We start from the raw sequence: 22,438 nt of genomic DNA, 5'->3' as shown, positions 1-22,438 counted from the left end.
AAGAAGCCGAATCATGTTACCCTCTCTAGCATTTTTCAAGCTTGTGGTATGCCATAATTCAAAACAAAACAAGGAGTATTAGTCCAAACAAGTCTAGGTAACGAGACATTTGAGATCAGGGAACGCTCTTCTTGATGCTTAGGTATTGTCGGCATACGGTACTTTCCCTCGAGATCGAATCGAATAGGATATCACGAAACAACCTTACAAATCATCATCAATTGCTTTTTAAAGAAGAAATGGCAAAGAAAGGACTCACTTCGTATGTAGAGTTCTATGCTCATTCTTGCGAGATTATAAGACTGAGCTTCCCGCTTTGAGTTAAGATGCAATAAACGTTATCTTGTTAGAAAGAGTGGCCGAAGGGAAGTTCAGTGTATGCAGACGGGATGAGAGTTGATATTTAGCCAATATTAGGTGATCAGCAAACCATATTGTTGTTTGGGTTAGTAAGTGTACTGTATATTTTAAATGAATTCCTAGTCGAATTGAATCAGCTGCCTAAAATAAGGATAAAGTTCGTTTGAGCTTGAGACTAGCATATGTGATGTAAACATTATGTTTCATTGATAAGGATATGAAGATGTCCATTCATACAGATGGATGATCATTTGAGGATGCACTGAACAACCCTCCCTCGGACTTTCCGATTGGTTATCATTTTTCGGGTGAAATAGTTTACGGTTATGGTTGTATATCATTATTCATTTGACTTAGAACAACGTAAAGGCTCTATGTACTAGTACGTGCTTTTATCTGTTTACTGACTCTATTAGGGTCATCAGGTGACGAGGTTGGGTGTAGTTTCGAAACATGTAGGAACAAATGCATTGTACTAAGGAATTCATCGTTTGCCTGGGATGAAGATATCCTATGTGAACTGATAAGTTGTGAGAGGAATCTCTTGCCAGAATAAGACATGTGCATTTTGAAAAGATGTTTCCTCAGTTGTACATGTCATGTCACTATTATTATTCAAAAATACATCACATTGTTATTGAATTCATATGCAACTATCGATATACTAATGGTTGCAGATTTGTTCGGAATATATGACTTGAAGAGACCATATTGTATGCTAATCATAACTTGAGGTTCTTGCAGGCATTATCAGTGCTACCTAGGGGGTCATGTGACGATGTTACTAGACGCTCTTACCATAATCCGATGGGTGCAATCAGAAATATGTTATAACATTCTTATTCAAGGTGTTGATGAAAGAATGATGCTAATTAGAGTAAGCTCGAATAAGAATAAATATTATGTTGAATCACATGAAATTGTGAATTCACGACTAGTTTTATCTCTAAACCATTTAGGGTCACACAAATATCGGATTCTATGTTACCGTTGATGTAAAGCCCAAAATCAGTATACGTAAAATCTATGCATATATTTAATTTATGAAATTTATTATTTTAATTATTTATGTTTATTTAATGTATGTTAAAATGTTTTCTAGAGTTTTATGTTTCAGGCGATTATTCGAGGCGAGATCGAGGAAAGGAGATAGGGACGATTTTTTTTTTAGTAAATTTTAATGCAGTATTTTATTTAAGATAAGGATGGAGTATTTTAAATAATTTAATTAATTTTAGTAATTTAAGAGCTTAATTATTTAAATGATTAATTGATTTTAAAATTTTAAATTTGTAGTATTTGTGCATCTTATTTAAATTTAAAATTTATAATGGGGTTAATATGAGATTTATTTTAAATTAGTATGTTAAATGTTTTTAAATAGATTTTTTAGTATATTAAATACATATGTTACAATTGTTTATATATATGTAGGTATATATATATACACACATATATATATCAACACACAAGCACACACACTTTGACTCACACACACACTCACACATTTACACACACATATACACGTACACACACACAACACAAAACACAAAACAAAACATGCTATTAAACTTTTTGACTAAAGAGAAGGTTGTGTTTTTAAAACACTCATCTCTCAATTTATTTATTTCATTTTCTTCCTTCTTTTTTTTCATTCAACGAGCACATCTCCTCTAAAAATTTCCAGCATATATTTAGTAAGTTTTCTTTGAAGAAATTGAGCTAAGTTCGTCCTGGATCGTCTCCCGTATCATCTCCGCTTCGGTATCGTCGTTTCGGTATTTTTAAATATCAAAAGGCACGTATATTCTGTTCTTGATGCATCGATCTTGTCATATTATGCGTTGTGTTGTTATTTATGCAAAAATTATATGTGTGATGCGTAGAAGTTTGAGCAATCACGTCTAGATCAAGTTTGAAACAATTTTGGATCACCAAATTCACGTTTTTGCTGTTCTGTAAAATACTGCGATTTTTCGGCATTGATTTTGAGAAAACTTTCAACATGAAAATCGTAGAACTTTTCGATGCCTTCGATTTGATATAAAATTCGAGTTATTTGGATTAAAAACGAGTGAGTTATGGTGTTTTTAGTATGACTGCTATTTTTAGATCCGAAAACTCATGTTTCGCTGTTCTTTCGAAAACTGCGATTTTTCGGTACATATTTTGAGAAACTTTTAATTACAAAAACGTAGATCTTTTTGATACGTTCGATTTGATATAAAATTCGAGTTATTTGGATTAAAAACGAGTGAGTTATGGAGTTTTTAGTATGACTGCTCAAATCGTGTTTCAAGAAAGTTATGAATTTTAATATGTTCTTGAAGTTTTTATGTTGCAGGCTTTTTTGGGGATCGACGGGTGATCGTTGCTGCATATAAGAAAGTTAGTAATGATGTTTAGAGTATTTTTGAGGTTTTGATTCATGTCGTTAAGAGCTTGAATTATTAAGATGTCGTAAGAAATAAACTTTAATATAAATGACAATATTTTGGGTCGTATGAATTGTAGGGTGATTATAAAAGTTTAGTTCATTGTTATGGTGTCCTAGAATGGTCTCATAGTGATGAATCTTGATGCCTTATGTGTTAATTGGGAGAATAGACATGTCGCAAAATTTTCATAAAATAATTCGTCGAACAGAGCGGACACGGACCCGGACACGGAGGTAGGTACGGTGTCCGTGCCTTTTTATTTCATCACAACAATTTTTAAGCGCACGGACACGGACCATGATACGGACCTAGGGACGGGGTCCGTGTACCTTCAGATTTTAGGTATATTCTTTTATTATTTAAGGTTTGATTTGAGGTTTTATACCATGGTTTAATATGATGTTTTACAGGGTTATGTCATGGGAAATTATAGAATGTTCTAAGAATTTATTTAGCTTGGATTAAGCATGACATTTACGTTTAAGTTGTACAAGTTAAGTTTATGTATTCATATTAGTATGTTGCAGCAACGACCCGATTGACATCCAACGAATCCCTCAATGCAAAGTAAGTATGTATGACGTGCAAAGAAAATATTTGAAGTTTTTGAGGTATGCTAAATGTCTTGTGACCAAAAGTGAATGGGTTTGGAAGTCGGTGAACGTGGCCGAGGACCTCTCCACCCCGTTAAATTATGAACGGGTTTGAAGTTAAGATTGGAAAGCGTTAAATTATGAACGGGGACCAATCCGCCCGTTAAATTATGAACGGGTTAGATCGTGGTTGTGAAGCGTTAAATTATGAACGTGGATCAACTGGCCTGTTAAATTATGAACAGGGATCTCATGTATGTGCCAGTGGATACGTCCCTGTTAGCCCAGTACTGTGGTTTGTCTGATCAGGCATTTATTATGTTATGAGTCACTTGCTTTGAAACATCCTCTACGCAAAATGATGAAGTTAAGTATGTTGAAGTATGAAAGCATGTTTAAAGAAAAGTTTATGTGATGGAACGTCATATTATGTATGCATGTATGTTCAAAGTTTATGCAAAGCTCAAGTTTATGAAAGTTCAAGTTATTATGCAAGTTCAAGTTTCAAAGTATGTATGTTCAAGTTCAAAGAAGTTTATGAGAGTTCAAAGTTATTATGAAAGTTTAAGTTTCAAGTATATATGTTATATTTTGAAGTTGTATGTGGTTTTATTATGTAATACTCGTTATTCCCAGTTTATACGTGTTGAGTCTTTAGGCTCACTAGACTTGATCGATGCAGGTGAGTACGTTGAGGAGGAGACAGGAGGTGGCGACCAAGGGGCAGGCTTGGACTGAGCGGAAGGCTAAACCCGAGGACCACTATGTTTATGTTTTATGAAAACTTTAAAATATTATGTTTTTATGTTGGATGTGAGATGATTTGAAATAAGTACTTTGTTGGAAAATATTAGTTGGGAATGTTGATTTTAATATTATTAAGTTAAATGACAAGTGACGACCGTATGAAATTTTATGTTTAAGAAAATTTTTAATTTTTCCGCAAATTTTGAAATAGTAAAAGTACGGTACGTTACCGTTGATATAGTCAAATTCAATTGGTTGAATTTGGCGCTTGTAGCTTGATGAAAATAAAAACATTGCTTATAAAAGAGTTTATAAGTAGATTTCATGTAATGGAAGTTGTGAAAGTTAACTTAATTGCTGATGAAGTGAGGAAATTAGAAATTCTATTTTGGTGAAGGATTTCGCAAAATAGGCAGCTGCAAAAATGGATAAGTGGAAACTTTGATTTTTGAAATTTTCAATTTTCATTATATGAACAAAATTTGTATCATTAGTACATCGGTGCTATCCGATCATCGATGTGGGTTATAATGAATTCACAATTATTTATTTAGTATATTTAGAATCTACTAATTAAATAATAATGTTAATAGTGTTGATTATTCTATGTACATGATTCTCATAAAATATTCTAGATGGTTTAAAATTGATTAATTAATTGATTGTTAATTAAAAAATTAAATAATGGTTATTTAATATATATATATATATATATATATATATTTATATTATCAAGAGTTAACTTTGCATGATATATTTACGACATGAGAATTTTAATTAATTAATAAAAACAGGAATCCTAATGGGATTAGGATTATGAATTCTAATATGAGTGAGATTCCTGATGTGATCATGAATCAAAGTTTATAAATATTTTATTAGGGTCAAATGAAATAATACAAGTTTTATACAAAAACTATGTCAACCAAAATTCTGTCAACCAAAATTTTTCTCCCTCATCTCACAAAGAATTTCGGCCACCTTAGTTTTTCACAAGAAATTCACGGCCACATCACCGCAAGATCTCTGAAATTGTGGTAATCTATTCTCGATGCAAAATTTTTTAAGATCTCTATTGCGATCTAAACAACGAATCCAGTTTTCGATCGTGGACTTGATTAGACGATCGAATGAGAAAGATCTGTTCGTAGGCCTTTACAAGAAGGACCAACTCCGCTAATCTCGAAATGGTTGGTTCCAGCGTTAAATATACATAGATAAACATATCTAAATACCATGTGAATGTTTTAAATTGTATGACGCCTAAAGAACGTTTTGAATGTCAAAATTAAAATTTTTAAACTTTGGTTATGTCTTGAGTGAGAGAAAATGGTACTCCAATAGTGAGATCAGAGCAAGTTTTTCTTTATCATATGATTTTATGTTTAAATCATGTTAAGGTAAATTTTTCTAACCATGTAATTTTTTTTTTTCAGAAACTGCATCCCATGAAAAATGTTTTCATAAACAAAAAAAATATTTTGCGGTTCCCAAAATTGTTCTGGGCACAGATGAGTGATCATCTGGTGATGCACTGAACAACCCTCCATCGAACTATCCAATTGTTCATCACTTATCGAGTAGAATTGTTCGTGATTATAGTTATACATCATTAGCCCTTTGATCCGGAACAACGTAGAGGCTTCACGTACTAGCATGCGCTTTGATCCGTTTACCAACTCTATTGAGGGTCATCAGGTGGCGAGGTTGGATGTAGTTTCGAAACACGTAAGAGTCAATACATTTTATTTGAGATTCACCATTTGCATACGAGTGAAGATATCCTATGTGATTTGATTAGTTAATAGAGCAAGAAATATTTAGTCAGAGTGAGATATGTGCATTTTGGAAAGGTGTTTCCTCATTTCCACATATCATGTCATTATTATTACTCAAAAATATATCACATCGTTATCAAATTCATTTCCAACTCTCAATGTACCAATGGTTGCAGATTCGATCGTAATATATTAGTTGAAGGGACCGTACTGTATGCTAATTATAACTTAACGTTCTTGCAAGCACTATTAGTGATACCCAGGGGATCATGAGGTGATTCTACTAGACAAGCTTACCATGATTCGATGGATGCAATCAGACATGAATTCTGACATTCTTGATCAAGGTGTTGATGAAAAGAATTAGGCTAATTAGGATAAGTTCGAATAAGAATAAATGTTATGTTGAATCATATGAAGTTGTGAACTCACGTCTAGCTGTATCTCTGAACCATTGAGGGTCATACAAGTATCAGATTCTATATTTTCGTTGAGATAGTCAAGTTCAAGGAGTTGAATTTGACCTTGTAGTTTGATGGAGATAAATCATATTGTTTAGAAAAGAGTTTATAAGTGGATTCCGTGTATTTAAATTCAGGAAGTTAAGCTTAATTGTTGATTAAGTGAGGAGAGTGGAACTACCGATTTTGGTAAAAGAGTTCACAAAAATGACAGCTGCCGAAAATGGATCGATGAAAATTTTGATCTTCGAAATTTTCAATTTTTATTATATGAACAAGATTTGTACCCTCGATAAATCAGCATTATCTAATCGTCGATCAGGCTCGTAATGAACTCACAATTATTTATTTAATAAATTTATAATTTACTAATAAATAATAATGTTAGTAGTAGTTGCTATTATATGCACATGATTCTCATATAATATTTTAGAAGGGCATAGAATTGATTAATTAATTGATTATTAATTAAAATAATAAATAATGGTTATTTAATTTTACATATATATATATACATGTACATATGTGTATATGCATGTATAAATGTGTGTCTATATATATAATGCATTATCAAAAGTTGACTTTGCAATATATATATACAACACGGGAATTTTAATTAATTAATGAAAATATGAATATTAATGAGATTAGGATTATGAATTCTAATATAAGCGAGATTCTTGATGTGATCAAGAATCAAAATTATAAATATTTCATTGAGTGTCATATGAAATAACACAAGTTTTACACGCAGGTTTTGGCATACAAAATTTTGTCAACTTCATCTCCTTTCACAAAGAATTTTGGCCACCTTAGTTTCTCACAAGAAAAATTCACGGTTGCTTCCACGGCCTCATCGCCGCAATATCTCTAAAATTCTGATTCATTCTCGACGCAAAATTGTTTAAGATCATTAGTATGCTCTAAAAATAAATCAAGTATTTGATCATGGACTTGAATAGACGATCAAAAAAGAAAGATACGTTCGTAAAGATTTATAAGAAAGACTAACTCCGCTTATCTCGAACTGATTTGATGTCCAATGTTAAGTACACAAAGACAAACAGATCTAAACACCCTATGAATGTTTTAAATCATACGACACCCAATGAACGTTTTATATATCAACCTCCACTATGTCTTGACTGCGAGAAAACAGTACTACAACATATCTATGACGAGACCTACGTAGAGCCAGCATTGCCTTGTCAAGTGGTCGCAGTTAATTCTAAACTCGGCCTCCCCCTCCTGTAACCTGTTTGATCAAACTTTTGAGTCCATGTTTCAAGCAATTGTACTGCATTCAAATAAGGATGGTGATTCCCCATTTGCAATAGTGATCTTAAGGGCAATTTACATCTTGGAAAACATAATGCAAATTCAAATGCCGCCAGGCTTAAATTCAACGGAGTTAAAGAAGAAAACTATATAGTTTTGATTTGGCGCACCAGGAAAGTGACACTTCAATATAAGTTGGTTTATTTCCATCAGGATATTTATTACGATGAACTAAATTAGTTGAAGAAAAGCACAAATTTAAATTACTAGCTAGAACAGGAGCTTTGGTCAACCTGGTCAAACCCTGATTGATTAAGGAAACAGATGTTCCAGGTTAAGTAAACAAGAGAACACGATTATCACACTGCAAGGAAAAATTCAGACTGCAACAGGTGAAGGTGATTGCCAATCCATGAAAAGATACCGAAGCCTTATGAAATAGCGGGATCCTCTTTCTTTGAGCTTGAAATAGCTTGATTTAAAGTGCCAGTGTCAACAGCTTCCAACGTCTTATAAAACTCTTCTGGGAGAGGACCGGGTCGATGCAAGGGAATATGCTTCGGCACTGGAGCATCGTTCTCGATAACTTCACATTCATAGTCATCGGGAATACCCCATGGGTTCCATTCTGCGACCAGCATAAAAAAGTCATGTAATCTAAACTTGAAAAGCAGCGATTCAGTTGGTCAAGTAGAAAATAATATAGAATAAAATATTATAAATTCTTCCACGGATCTTGACAATGGTTACAACATAAAAACAGCATCGAATACAGCAGAAAGTTTTTAAAATGCTAGAATTCTTGTAGGTTATATTATAGATTTTAAATCTATTGATCCAAATACAAACCATAAGGCATTTCATCACAAACTACGAGATAGAAACTATGAAAAACATGAAATATCATGTTTAAGTAAATAATGGCATTAAGTCCAGCTAAATACTTTGAAGAATTATGAATTGTACTAGACATATAATCATCCATGTTAAAGAAAAGCCCTTTCTCAATGCCAAATCCTTAGGCAAATATGTGAGGAAAAACAAAGAAAAATAACAATTTCATTAGAAAAGCTGAGAATCAAGCACTAGAGAGTAGAGATTAAAAACACACGTGTCTTTATTCCACTAAGTGGGGTTAGATATATAGATCCTCCTACGCCATTGTGAGCAATCACCTATTATATCTTCATCCATATTTAGATAATGCATATCGTGCTTAATTGTTATTATCCAAGTCTTTTATGGTTCCCATTTTCGTCTATTAATATGGGTACTAGTCTTGGTCTCGAATCTCCTAACTGGAGTTTCCATCAGTCGTCATTGCACCAGATATCAACTGGACTAAAAATCATTGCAGGTTTGTTTAGAGAATCAAATCCTTGAGCCTGGTTTGTTTTGGAAATTCGGCCAAAGACTAATATGATTTCCAAATAACACTTTAGGATCAAGATGTGTTAACTGAATATGAATCACAATACACTAGGAGTTCACAAGTTTATAAAGCATATTACCAGAAAACATCAAACTAGAAATGAAAAGAAAACAAAGTTGCAGTGCTGGGATCGAAGACCGAGATTAAGCAGATTCAAAAGACAATATCATAGTCAAAGCTTGTTCATTTATTCAATGTTTCTCAGATATTGAAAAAATGGATTCCTAACAGATTTTTTTATAATTTATTCAAAGCTAGTATCAGAAATTTCCCCGGGATTAATTCTAAACTAAGCACTCACAGCCGCATACATATTCCATTAACCTAAAATTTCACACGATGGCTTAAAAACAGAGAAAAGGCGCAAAAAAAAAAACAAAAACAAAAATCTTGCCAAATGCTTTAAAATAAAATCAAACTATATAAATACAAAAATAGCACGAACCAATCATGTGACCGATGAGCTTGAGCTCATCCTGAGCTTCTTCGATCAGTTCTTCGACCTGGCCACATCCGAGCTTTTTCTCGATCGCTTCCCAATCCTCCTCCTCCTGACAGACCTTGAGCCGATGGCGCGTGAAACTCTCCACGGATTTCCGGTACCCCTCGTCCTCCGGCACCGCCTTAATCTCGTTTAGGGTTTTGTTGTAAAGTTCGACCAGCACTTCTCTAGCATTCGGGACGACGTCAAGGCCTACGATTCCCGTGGTCTCCTTCACTCTCGCCGCCATCAACAACGGCCGCGCCACTCGTCGGAGAAACATTTTGAGAAACTCGATGGATTCAGCTCAGCTGCTAATTGAATCACTCACTAGACTTTCTACTAATCCGATGCTTGAATATGGCCTTTAAGATTATATTGTACTGGGCTTAAAATATCAAAGCCCAATAAATTTTGTGGGATGAATTGAAATGTTGTTTGCAAAGTATAAAATTGTTAAAATGAAAAAATTTACGGTAAAAAGTAAAAATTTCAAACTCTCAAAATTTATTAAGCTATATATTTTATAAAATTTTCTCTCTATTCAATTGTGTTTTTCTTCATAAATTGATAGACCTATTTATAGGAATTTCTTTGGAAATAATCCAAAAATAAACACATCATTACATATATCATCACACATTAATTTTCAATATTTACAACTCGTATTTTCAACATTCAAATTTTTTATTTTCAACATTCAACTTTCTTATTTTCAACACACCCCGTTGTGATGATGATCATGATAAAATGATTGTCTTCATTACGTGTTTTTATATTGTATCGTTGAAAACCTTACTAGGAAAAGCACATTGGGATAAAAACCATAGTAAGGGAAAAAGAGTACAGTCACGTAAACTCTCCTTCATGTTAACACGAACGATTCTTCACAAATTTCGTAGATTGCGCATCTCAATATTATATGTATGCTTTCTGAATATTGTCGTAAGAAGTGCTTTTGTGAAGAGATCTGATGAGTTTTCACTTGATTGAATGTAACGAATATCAATATCTGTAATCTTCTCAAGATCTTGGATGAATGCGAAGCACTTATGGGGAATATGTTTAGTTCTGTCACTTTTTATGTATCCTTATTTCATTTGAGCAACACATGCAGCATTATCTTCGTATAGTATCACATGCTTCTTGTCAAATGATAATCCGCATGAGATTTGGATATGTTCGGCCATTGATTTTAGCCACACACATTCACGACTTGCTTCATGTAGTGCAATAAATCTCGGCATGATTTGATGAAGTTGTTACGAGTGTTTGTTTCCGTGAACGCCAAGAAATTGCAGTGCCTTCACGAGTAAATACATATCCGGTTTGGGAACATGCCTTGTGTGGATCAGATAAGTACCCAACATCAGCCTAACCAATTATTTTGATTGGTATCTTTTGAATACAAAAGTCTTAAGTCTGTCATTCCTCGTAGATAACGAAATATATGTTTAATTCTGTTCCAGTATCTCTTTGTTGGATATGAACTAAATCTTGCCAACAAATTTACAACAAAAGATATATCAGGTCTTGTACAATTTGCAAGATACATAAGGGCACCGATAGCACTTAGATATGGTACTTCTTGACCAAGAATAACTTCATCATCTTCACATGGACAGAATGGATCCTTTTCTATGTTTAATTATCTAAACAATTGGAGTACTTAAAGGATTTGATTTATCCATATTAAAACGTTTAAGGACATTTTCTGTATAATTTGACTGGTGAACAAATATTCTATATTCTCTGTGTTCAATTTGCAAACCCAGACAATACTTTGTTTTTTCAAGGTCCTTCATTTCAAATTCTTCCTTCAGGTACGCACAACTTCTTGAATTTCCTTATTTGTTCTAATGATGTTTAAATCATCAACATATACAATAATAATTACACATCCGGATGTTGTTTTCTTAATGAAAACGCAAGGGCATATTGAATTGTTTACATATCCATTTTTCATTAAATGTTCATTTTGCCGATTATACCACATTCGACCCAATCGCTTTAACCCATATAATGATCTTTGCAATTTCACAGAATAATATGCTCTGGGTTTTGAACTTTGTGCTTCAGGCATCTTAAATCATTCAGGGATTTTCATATATATATATATATTACTATCAAGTGATTCGTATAAGTAAGCTGTGACAACATCCATAAGATGCATTTCTAAATTTTCAGATACCTCCAAACTAATCAAATACCAAAACATAATCGCATCCATAACAGAAGAATATGTTTCTTCATAATCAATTCCAGGTCTTTGAGAAAAACCTTGTGCAACTAAGTCGAGCTTTATATCTTACTATTTCATTTTTCTCATTTCTCTTTCGAATAAAAACTCCTTTGTACCCAACAGATTTTACACTTTCAGGTGTAAAGACTATAGGTCCAAAAATATTACGTTTATTTAGCGAATTCAATTCAACTGGATGACATCATTCCATTTTATCCAGTCCTGTCGATTTTTATATTCACCAAAAAATTTGGTTTCATGATTTTTATTGTCATATATGATGTCAAATGCCACATTGTAAGAAAATATATCATCAATTTCTTTTATATCTTTTCGATTCTATATATTTTCAGTATTAATATAATTGATAGAGATTTCACGATTCTCATCAGTTTGTGGTTCTGACAGAACATTTTCATCATCATATATTTCTGCCGGAATATCATTATCTATTTTGTGATCATTGTGTTTCTCTATGCCTTTTCTTTTTTCCAGGATTTTTATCCTTGGAACCGATTGGCCTTCCACACTTCAAGCGTTTAATGACACCATGAGCGTCTTCAATTTGTTTATTTGGAATTTCAATTCGAGTAGGGGCATTTACATCATGTATATATGATTTAGTGACCCCTTTTGTATATGTAAATGTATCTGACATTTGATTTGCTATTATTTGCAAGTGCACAATTTGTTGTACGTCTTTTTCACATTGTTTAGTTCTTGGATCCAGATGTAACAATGATGATGTATACCATGTAATTTCCTTTTTGATATGTTTCTTTACTCCCCCTAACATTGAGAAGATTTCCTCATTAAAATAACAATCAGCCAAACGTGCTGTAAATACGTCGCTTGTCTGAGGCTCAAGATATCGAATGATTGATGGGCTATCATAACCAACATAAATTTCGATTTTTCTTTGAGGCCCCATTTTTGTTTGTTGAGGCGGTGAAATAGGCACATATACCATACATCCAAAAATTCTCAGATGAGAAATATCCGGTTCTTTACCAAATGCAAGCTGCAATGAGGAGTATTTTATGATATGCACTTGGTGTGATGCGAATTAATGCAGCAGCATGTAAAATTGCATGTCCCCATATAGAAACATGGAGTTTTGTTTTCATAATCATTGGTCTAACAATCAGTTGTAGACGTTTAATCAATGATTCAACTAATCCATTTTGTATATGTACATGAGCAACATGATGCTCAACAGTGACTTCCATTGACATACAATAATCATTGAAAATCTTGGAAGTAAATCACCAGCATTATCAAGTCTAATTTTCTTGATTGTTCCGCAATTTTATTATTTGAGCAAGTAATCTTACAAATGCCACATTCCGGGTTGATAATATACATGTGACCATCTGCTGGAGGCATCGATCAATACCATAAATATCTAAATGGTCCACATGATGGTTGAATTGGTCTACAAATATCACCCTGAATACGTTCAAGAAACATAAGTGATTCAGTTTGGATTTGCTGCTCACTTATCATGTCCACCAATAAAAAGTCACTTATTTATAACATGTATAATTTAATAATATTTCATCGCATCCCAATAGATAAGTATCAATTCATTAGTAGACATAGACGATGGTATGATTGGTTGATAGCATATGTGTGTGTGTGTGTGTATGATGACATGTAAGATTTAGAACTTTATGAATCCTCCATTTTTCGGCAACTCAGCCGCCGCCGCCTCCTACACGAAATATAGAGGTGGTCGCGGCGGTGGGAGTCCATGGCGGTGACAACATCAAGTCACCTCCACCGCCACAGCCACCTAAGTCATGATCATCAGAATCTTGAAACACTGTCAAAAAATCTTCTTCATCGTTCATCAAATCAGAAGGAATATCAGCATTTTTTTCCTCATCCTCATAGCCTCCGCCATCCTCCGCCCCCCTCATAGCCGCTACAACATCATCTTGAGCCACGGCTTCGCCTTCCGGCAACGGAGTACTATTCGGAGAAAAGCCCGATACAGATCCTGGCGATGAAGAAGAGAGCAAGGCATTTGGCAATAAAGGAGTTATGTTCTTGTTAGTAGCAGCAGCTGCTGCCGGTGAGATCTTGTTCCGAATAATTCCTGCGAGTGAGCTCCGGTGAGTTGGCCGGGGATGAGTGTGTTCGCCGGTGTATGAGACAATGAAAATATTTGAATCATTTGGACTTTGCTCCACTTGTTTTCTAGCTGCACAACCTTTTGATGTGCTGCACCTGTAATAATTTCTGTAATTTGGAAATCAAATTGCAATGTTTTTCAATCAATAATATAATATATTTACAGAAAAATAGATAAGCAAATAGTCCACTTTTAAAATTATAAATCTATTGTAACATTTAAAATATGGTTGCATAAATAAGACAGTCATATTTAAATAAGTAAAAACAAAAAAACATGTTTGAAAATGTTCATAACTAGTTTCTAGTTAATTTCAAAATATAAAATAATCTATAAAAATAATAAACTGAATATGTTTGATTAAAAGTTAACTTTAGACTTTGTCAAAAAGTGTTATGGTTAGGATATGAAATGACAAGTTATATAAATCTACATGTATACTTAACCAATTGTCTTGGATATATTTCTATAAAGAATTTTAAAAGAAATATATATAATCTTTTAAATATATCGATTAAAATTAAGTATATAACTAATATTTATCATCTTATCAAAAGTTATAATAATATGTTTCGAATATTTAACAATTTTTGTTTTGTCCAACAAAAATAATCTTAAATGATTTTTTTATGCTTCAATGAAGTATATTATATTGTAATAGTTTCACTTTGGGAAAAAAAAATTAAGACCAATTAAGAGGGGAAGGGGGGAAAGGAAAAGTTTTATTGGATTTCTAAATGTGGAGAAGGCAAACGAAGATAACCTTGGATACGGGGAACCTTTTATTGGCTTTTGACCGTACTTTCTCCATGCCCACGAGTCAGACGAGAGCTCCTCCTGTGCAATCTCACGAACCCTTTTCGCCTGCTGATTTTTCCTGCTTCATTAATTAACATAATTAAAATTTGAAATGATGATTCTTGTTCTGTTTTCTTTGCACGTAAGATTTCAGAATTAAGAAAAAAGATCACACTTTCTACGATTTTGGATTGGCGGGGAATTAGTCGACGGAATATTGAGAGAATTAGAAGAAGAAGAAGCGCAAACAGGATTGATCTTGAACTGTGACTTCACTTGTGTCTGCATATTCATCTGGGGAGGTGGCATCTGCAGAATTTCTTGTGTGATGTAAGCCGCCGGAGTGGGCACTAAACTAGAGGAGGAGACGGCGGCGGGTGGGGAGATTTCTTCTTCAACGCAAAATTTCCTGTATATTTCATGCAAACCCTGAAACGGGTCGTCTCTGTCATCCACTAGATCAGAAAAACCTTGTGAGTTTTCAACATTATGTAAGGGAAAAGAAGAAGAACTAGGAAAAGGGCTGTCATCTGCGGCGCTAACGGTGGTGTTGGTGGTTCCGGTAGTGGCGCAGCCTCTCACCACCGCATGCAAATCCCAGTCATCATCCATCGGAATCAAAACGAGCCAAAGAAGAAAATCAAGGGCTTCTTATTTTCATGATCGATTTACTTGGATTTCACCGTTATTGGCTAGAGGGAAAGAACAGGAGGGGCCTACGCCGGCGCTGACTTTTGGTTAATATATATATATATATATATATACACATATGTATATGTGTGTGTACACATAGGGTTTTTACTTGGTGATATTGATAGTTCTATAACAAACTATAAATAAAGAAGTGGATATACAGAGAGTGGGGAGCAGTATTTGGAGTTGATATTTTTTCCTTTTATCATTCTAGTGCAAGATTTGTTAATAATTCACATACAAGAAAATCAAATGTTTTGCCCCACTCTATCATTAGGCAAAAAGCAAGTGGCTTCTAAGGTTTAATAATTTTCCTGGCCACGGTGCATCGTATATATATAATAAAAAGTAATTCTATTGGGAGACGATATCACGTATCTATATCGGTAAGACGAGTCATCTAAATCCATATCCACAGTCTAAAGTAATATTTTTGAATTAAAAAATAATATTTTTTTTATGAGTTGAGTAAGGTAAGAGATTCGTCTCTGAAAATTGACTCATGCGATTCGTTCTCATAAGAGTTTTTTTTTTTTCGACAATCCGAAATACAAAAAAAATTTACATTTTGTACTCAATTATTAGAAAGAAGAAAGATTTTTTTTTTGCCTCGCTTCTCGTAATTATATATATTTTCTCATAATGTCGATCCATCCCAGGATTCTTGCTTTGTTTATATTGACTTTGGAATAATGTCAATGGGGTGATTTTGAATGCAACTATTGCTCTTCCTTTTCTTTAAATGGGGTCCATTTTTAAACAACTTGCTTCGAATGGTTTGTATTCGGACTTTAACTGGAGAGAATCTTCAAATATTTGTTGTAAAGAGTTAGATGTCATGAACTTAATTTTCTTGATCTAATTGGGAAGTTGATCTATTATACCATCCACACCAGAAAAATTTTAGTGCTAGTATTTTTTTTTAACGTAAAACTTATAAATTGATCGATTTTTGCATTCAAATTGGATGTGAGATATATTCTTTACGTCTCAAATATATAAGTTTGTATGTTTTTCCAAACAAGTTAAGAAAATCATTAGAAAACAAGTTTACAAATAAACTTCCTAATTATCCCTATTTAATTCCTTCAAAAAATGATTGCACGATTTCTTAAGATTTAGTTAATATGAGGATATTAGTAAAATCAAGAAAAATGCAACAAAATAAATTATATATTTGAGATAATAGAAAAAAAGAAACATATATACTTAGGAGGATGGTAGTGTTGGATTAAATATATATAATATATATTGGGAAGTAAGGTTTATGGACTTTCCATGCGAATGAATGGAAATTTGGGAAGGTCGGTTAGTCCCAAATCGAAAAAATAAAGTGGTATAAATGAGTTTATATTGTGTTATACTTTATGAAAGTCTATGAATGATTGATCAAAAAGTTCTCTCTCGCGTACGATGGCGCAAAGGGTGCAAATCATGAGCTCGATTTGAACTGGAAAAAACTTCACTTGTGTGCAAGCGTACGAACGCGACTTGGGTGTGTCGAATTTCAGGCAGATCCAGGAAAAAATCATCTAGCTAGACTATGCCACTTTTTGCAAAAAAATTTCCTCGGAAGAGAGCTTTCATATGCCTTTGAGATCTTTCACATAGCCTAACTGTTGGTGTCTTAGCTGATCTATTGATTGCAACCTTTGGCGTTTCGGCTGCCTCCTGATGGCAACCTTTGGCCTTTCGTTTGGCTGCTATCTCCTACATTTATGCATTCTGCTCTTGCTTTCTGCGCCTCTGTTCCTGCATTCTCCACTGATAAAGTTCAGATACAGTTTCGTTCGCCAGCGTAGTGATTTGTGTAACATCACCACGGATCTGTCCGTTATATCTTAGGAAATAGACGTACGGTTGAAACCTCGGAACACATACCGGAGTGGACGAATCTGTTTTAAGAAAAACGTACGTGCTACATGCCTCAATTTGATTTTGTTTTTTGTTACACGATATTGATATTGTAAACAATGCTCTTACTCCGATACAACTTTACTTTTATGAGCTTTATTCAATCACTCTGTTATTAGTCTTTCGCTTACATATAATAGTATATTATAACTAAGTTGTCAATTGTCATTACTGTATATAGCACTATAATAATGCGATCTATCAAATAGATTGCGCATGTGAATTCAAGGTGTGGAACATCATTCGTATATACTAATATGGTAGCGTATTTACGGTGTATGTGCAAAATAGTATATAAATTATAGGAGTAGGTCTCTTGTGAGATGGTTCCACGAATCTTTATTTGTGAGACGGATCAAACCTACCGATATTCACAATAAAAAGTAATACTCTTAACATAAAAAAAGTAATACTTTTTCATGGATGACCCAAATAAGAGATTCGTATCACAAAATACGACATGCGAGACCGTCTCACACAAACTTTTGCATAACTAATTTTGTGGTTGTCTAGTGCTAAAACTAGTCAACGAAAAGCACAAAAGGATTGTATTTATTACTTATATTTAAGTTTTACTCTTACTTTTTAATTTTGAATCTACACCTATGACTTCAGTGATTTGACTCAGATAAAATTTGTTGTGTGGAAGGATTTTGTGGATTAAAATTTTGAATCCTTTATACAAATTAATCTATTTAAAATTGTTTGTGTAATTTTCAAATCGCCCGGCTTGGTTCAAGGAATTGGAAGATAAATGAAATATAAGATTAACATATTTGTTTTTGAGTTTCAATTATCGTAAAACTTGAACGAAATACGAGATCATGCAAAGATATCGGAATCTATTCTTTCATATTTACATGGATAACATAACTAATATATTTTTTAAGAATATGTCTCTGGTGAGACGATCTCACGATTCTTTATCTGTGAGACGAGTCAACCCTATCGATATTCACAATAAAAAATAATACTCTTAACATAAAAAGTAATACTTTTTAATGGATGACCCAAATAAGATATCCGTCTCACAAATTACGACCCGTAAAACCGTCTCACACAATTTTTTTCTTTTTTTTTTAAATAACACCATTATTTCATATCCATTTTACAAAATGAAATCTTTAGATTTCCAATACAGTAGGAAAATTGATGATTCATGGAATGGCACTAGACAGAGCTATCTTAGGTGTTCCACACAATGTGTTATATTATACCCCTTTATACCAACAAAAAATGAAGAAAATTTATAGCACTAATTAAACACACTATACAGTGTCTATAAGGAACAAATATTGCATGTCATGTCACAATCTAGGATATCTCTCCAAATACTTTTTTTCCCGTACAAAAAATCACTTAATTTATCAATTAAAAATTGAGAAATCAACGTAATATCTAATGACCGATTTGAAGGGTTTATTATTAAGTTATAGTCGAACAAATTGTTCCAAACACAACGAAATGGTCAAAAATAACCTTGTGAAGACTTTCAACGCGGTTGAGTTCATGCTAACACAATAATGAACTAGATCTCTTGTGAGACGGTCTCACTAATCTTTATCTGTGAGATGGGTCAATCCTACCGATATTCAAGTAATACTCTTAACATAAAAAGTAATACTCTTTCATGGATGACCCAAATAAGAGATACGTCTCACAAAATACGACCCGTGAAACCGTCTCACACAAGTTTTTGCCCACAAAAATATCCTTCAGTATTGCTATATGCTCCCTTGAGAATTTGTTCATTTTACTTCAATGTTATTTGTTTATTTTTTTTTTTTAAAAAAAAGAAAAATCACGAACAAGACATGAATTTTATTAAACTAAACAAAACGCAGAGAAGAATTACGTCAAAATTAACCTCCCCAAAATACATCAGTAAGTACGAGATAGAAAGTAAGCAATCCTAATTTGGCCCGTTCATTCACGCATTTTCACAAGTAGAGATATAAATAAATAGATGCAATGTTACTTGAGCGACAAATTAAAGCCCACGAGAATTTTAAGATGTTCATCGATGGCTCATTGATCCAATAACACGTGTTTTGTCACAATAATATATTTATTTATAGATTATTTAATATACAAATCAGGTATAACACTAAAAGTCGATGGGATGTAATATATAAAGACAATAAGTGATGGAAGATTTCAAAATATGAATGGTCGATTGCGAATAGGCGGGAGAGAAAATGGCAAGAAGCTCAGTACAGACGATGGATCTGTTAGAGTAGATGTCCTGCTAAGCCAACTGTTGGCTAGAGATTTTATTGACTCAGTTGTAATAAACAATCTTTATTTTAATATAATTCATTATGTCATGGTTTGTTATTTCTTTGTCTGTATACCCATGTTATCAAACATAAATAAAGAGCTTGATTATACTTTAATATAAATGAATCGTAATTCGATGTTGAAACTCATTTGTAAACACTGTATAATCTAAATTCGCTCTTAGTAGATTCAGCCGCCTAAAACATGGATAAAAGGTCGCTGGAGCTCGAGACTAGCATCTGTGATGTTGTATACCATGTTTCTTGGTAAAGGCATAGAGATGTCCAAACATGCAGATGAATACTCATATGATGATTATACCGAACTACCCTCTCTCGGACTTTCCAAGTGGTTATCATTCATCGAGAGGATAAGTTTGTGGTTATAATTGTACACCATTAGTACTTAGGACCCGGGACAACACTGAGGCTCTATATGCTAGGGCTGTGCTTTGACTCATTTACCGACTACAGGAGAGTCATCAGGTGGCGAGATTAGGTACAGTTGCGACACATTTAGGAGCCAGTGCATTGTATTCGGAAATTCACCGCTCACCTACGGGTGTTGATATTCTATGTGATCTGACTAAATAATAGTGCATGAAATTCTCTAGCCAGAGTATGAGATGTACGTTAGAGAAGGAGTTCTCCAGTTGTACATGCGATGCCACTATTTATTCTCAAAGATTTGTTACATAGTTATCGAATTATCATGCAATCCTCGATGAACCAATGGTTTCAGATTCAATCGAGATATATGAAATGAAGGGACCATACTGTACGTTAATTACAACCGACTGGTTCTTGCAGGACACTATCAGTGATACCTAGGGAGTCATGGGGCGATGCTACTAGACGCTCTTACCATGATTCGATGGGTTTAATCAGAAAAATATTTTCAGACATTCTCATGATCAAATGTTGGTGCATGGAATGAGGCAAGTTAGGGTAAGCCCGAATAAAGGATTATGTCCTGAATCACATAGAGTTGTGAACCCACGGCTAGCTATATCACTGAACCATTGAGGGTCACACAAGCACTGGTTTACTTGTTCCTGTTGAGATAATAAATTCAATGAGTTGAATTTATAAGAAATAAGTTTGATATTATCAATCGATAAGCTTATAAATAAAGTTTATAAAAACTTATAGAAATTTTTGAGAGCATGACTGCTAAAACAGTCGAAGAGAGTGTACCTGCCTTATTTAGACATTGGTGATCTCATAATTAAAGTGTGCATTATAATAACAAATAAGTTGAAATTGTCACATCGATGATGTTAGATCGTCGATTGGGATTATGATGATGTTAATGTAATGGGAGCATGAATCATGGGCTTGTAAGAGTATAAGCCTATCATGCTAATTTATTAAAGTTCAAATGGGCTTTAATAATTAAATTATGTTTTAATTGAGTTAAAATATAGCCCATTAAGTTTTTATAAAATATGGTATTGATTTATGAAATATGAAAATATTCATGATACCATAATTTAATATCTTACACACAAAAATAAAATATCAATGCATGATATTCTCATAAAATATATTCATAGAATCGAGAGTCACCATGATTTGGCATGCAAATATTTTTAGAATCTTTAATTGACTTAATTAATCTAATTAATTAGGTAAAATAAAATATTAGAAAGAATAATAAGATTTTCATTCTTGTATTACGTGAAGGGGCATCCAAAAAAGCTTGGGAATAAGATTTCATTACTTTCGGCTCTTCCAATTTGCAAGAAAAGTTTTTGCTCTCAAAACGGTTTTTTGAACCATTTTGTTTCTTTGATCTCAAAAGCAAAACATCTTCTAATTTTCTAGTGCAAATTAGAAGAGGAACAAATAATCAGGTCGTGGACCTGATTCGGAGATCGAAGAATGTTCGTAGGGATTTACAACAAGAGCTACATCTACTAATACCGGTGTAGTTGGAGCAAAGTGAAAATTTCACTAAAGGTAAAATTTTCTTACTCCCTATGAATATTTATTTAATTTAAACCATACGAGTGTACAAATATTTTGAACGTCAAAATAAAATTTTAAAACTTCCGCTGCGTTTGGGCACTAGAAAACCGAGATCCAACAGTTGTGCACTGTGTTTCTTGGTAAGGGCATATAGATGTCCAAACATGCAGATGTGTAGTCATATGATGATTATACCGAACAACCCTCCCTCGGACTTTACAAGTGGTTATTATTCATTGAGAGGATAAGTCCGTGGTTATGATTGTACACCATTAGTCCTTACGACCCGAGACAACACTGAGGCTCTATATGCTAGGGTTGTGCTTTGACTCGTTTACAGGCTCCAGGAGAGTCATCAGGTGGCAGGTTTATCAATTAATTAAATTTGTTTAATTAAATTGATGTTAATATTTGATATTAAATGCATTAAGAATGATCGAGAGCCTTGATCAATGTGTTAGGTGTATGTTAGGATATTTTACTGTTGTTTTTATTTTGTTAATATTTGATATTATTAAAGTGGGCCTGGTTTATGGCACGTTTCCGTCCCATGAGATGTATCCCTTATGTGCCATGACTATTTACATGTAATTATTAGAAATAGTGGGAGATCAAGACTGGAAGATGGTGGGTCCGATTCACAAGATGAAGACATGTAAAATATTGGAAGCTTTTGTAATAAGTTGCATTTGCATTCCTGCATTCCCCTAGGTTTTGGACCTGGATCCATGTTTGGCTCACATGGATCTAATAGTGTTGGCGATCGATCATCCTTATTTATCGTTGAATGTCATATTATGATATATGCGATATATAATAGTATGCATGTTTGTATA

General features: G+C 33.5%; 2 protein-coding genes and 1 long non-coding RNA gene across 6 annotated transcripts; 1 reads left to right on the top strand and 2 right to left on the bottom strand.

The window, feature by feature from the left end:
* Window positions 1–2,005: 2,005 nt before the first annotated feature.
* On the top strand, window positions 2,006–4,319 carry LOC142532138 (uncharacterized). The gene is made up of 2 exons (XR_012816511.1): window positions 2,006–3,035; window positions 3,111–4,319. It is a non-coding gene; the product is annotated as an uncharacterized LOC142532138 (long non-coding RNA).
* Window positions 4,320–7,839: 3,520 nt separating this feature from the next.
* On the bottom strand, window positions 7,840–9,920 carry LOC142533465 (putative NADH dehydrogenase [ubiquinone] 1 alpha subcomplex subunit 5, mitochondrial). The gene is made up of 2 exons (XM_075640232.1): window positions 9,533–9,920; window positions 7,840–8,283 (listed from the first exon to the last, which is right to left on the bottom strand). Exons 1-2 carry the CDS (start codon window positions 9,849–9,851, stop codon window positions 8,087–8,089), a joined length of 516 nt encoding a protein of 171 aa, XP_075496347.1. The 5' UTR covers window positions 9,852–9,920; the 3' UTR covers window positions 7,840–8,086.
* A 3,540-nt stretch (window positions 9,921–13,460) lies between these two features.
* LOC142533146 (WRKY transcription factor 22-like) lies at window positions 13,461–15,596 on the bottom strand. Of its 4 annotated transcripts, none has more exons than XM_075639808.1 (3): window positions 14,921–15,596; window positions 14,711–14,827; window positions 13,461–14,042 (listed from the first exon to the last, which is right to left on the bottom strand). In XM_075639808.1, exons 1-3 carry the CDS (start codon window positions 15,355–15,357, stop codon window positions 13,508–13,510), a joined length of 1,089 nt encoding a protein of 362 aa, XP_075495923.1. In that variant the 5' UTR covers window positions 15,358–15,596; the 3' UTR covers window positions 13,461–13,507. The 4 variants fall into 4 exon arrangements, with proteins under 4 accessions (XP_075495923.1, XP_075495925.1, XP_075495921.1 ...); XM_075639810.1 differs by having other exon boundaries at window positions 14,711–14,824; window positions 14,921–15,593; XM_075639806.1 differs by having other exon boundaries at window positions 13,461–14,054; window positions 14,921–15,592.
* Between the last annotated feature and the right edge of the window lie 6,842 nt (window positions 15,597–22,438).

Source organism: Primulina tabacum, chromosome 18 (assembly GCF_025594145.1).
Source record: "Primulina tabacum isolate GXHZ01 chromosome 18, ASM2559414v2, whole genome shotgun sequence".
Taxonomy (NCBI): Eukaryota; Viridiplantae; Streptophyta; class Magnoliopsida; order Lamiales; family Gesneriaceae; genus Primulina; species Primulina tabacum.
This window is presented reverse-complemented; position numbering and strand designations above follow the sequence as displayed.

Coding starts and splice junctions, on each gene's coding strand:
- LOC142533465 (XM_075640232.1), bottom strand. CDS start 9,851: ATGTTTCTCCGACGAGTGGCGCGGCCGTTGTTGATGGCGGCGAGAGTG. Junction 8,284..9,532: donor GCTCATCGGTCACATGATTG/GTTCGTGCTATT, acceptor TGCTGGTCGCAG/AATGGAACCCATGGGGTATT.
- LOC142533146 (XM_075639806.1), bottom strand. CDS start 15,357: ATGGATGATGACTGGGATTTGCATGCGGTGGTGAGAGGCTGCGCCACT. Junction 14,828..14,920: donor CCAATCCAAAATCGTAGAAA/GTGTGATCTTTT, acceptor TAATTAATGAAG/CAGGAAAAATCAGCAGGCGA. Junction 14,055..14,710: donor AAAGGTTCCCCGTATCCAAG/GTTATCTTCGTT, acceptor TCCAAATTACAG/AAATTATTACAGGTGCAGCA.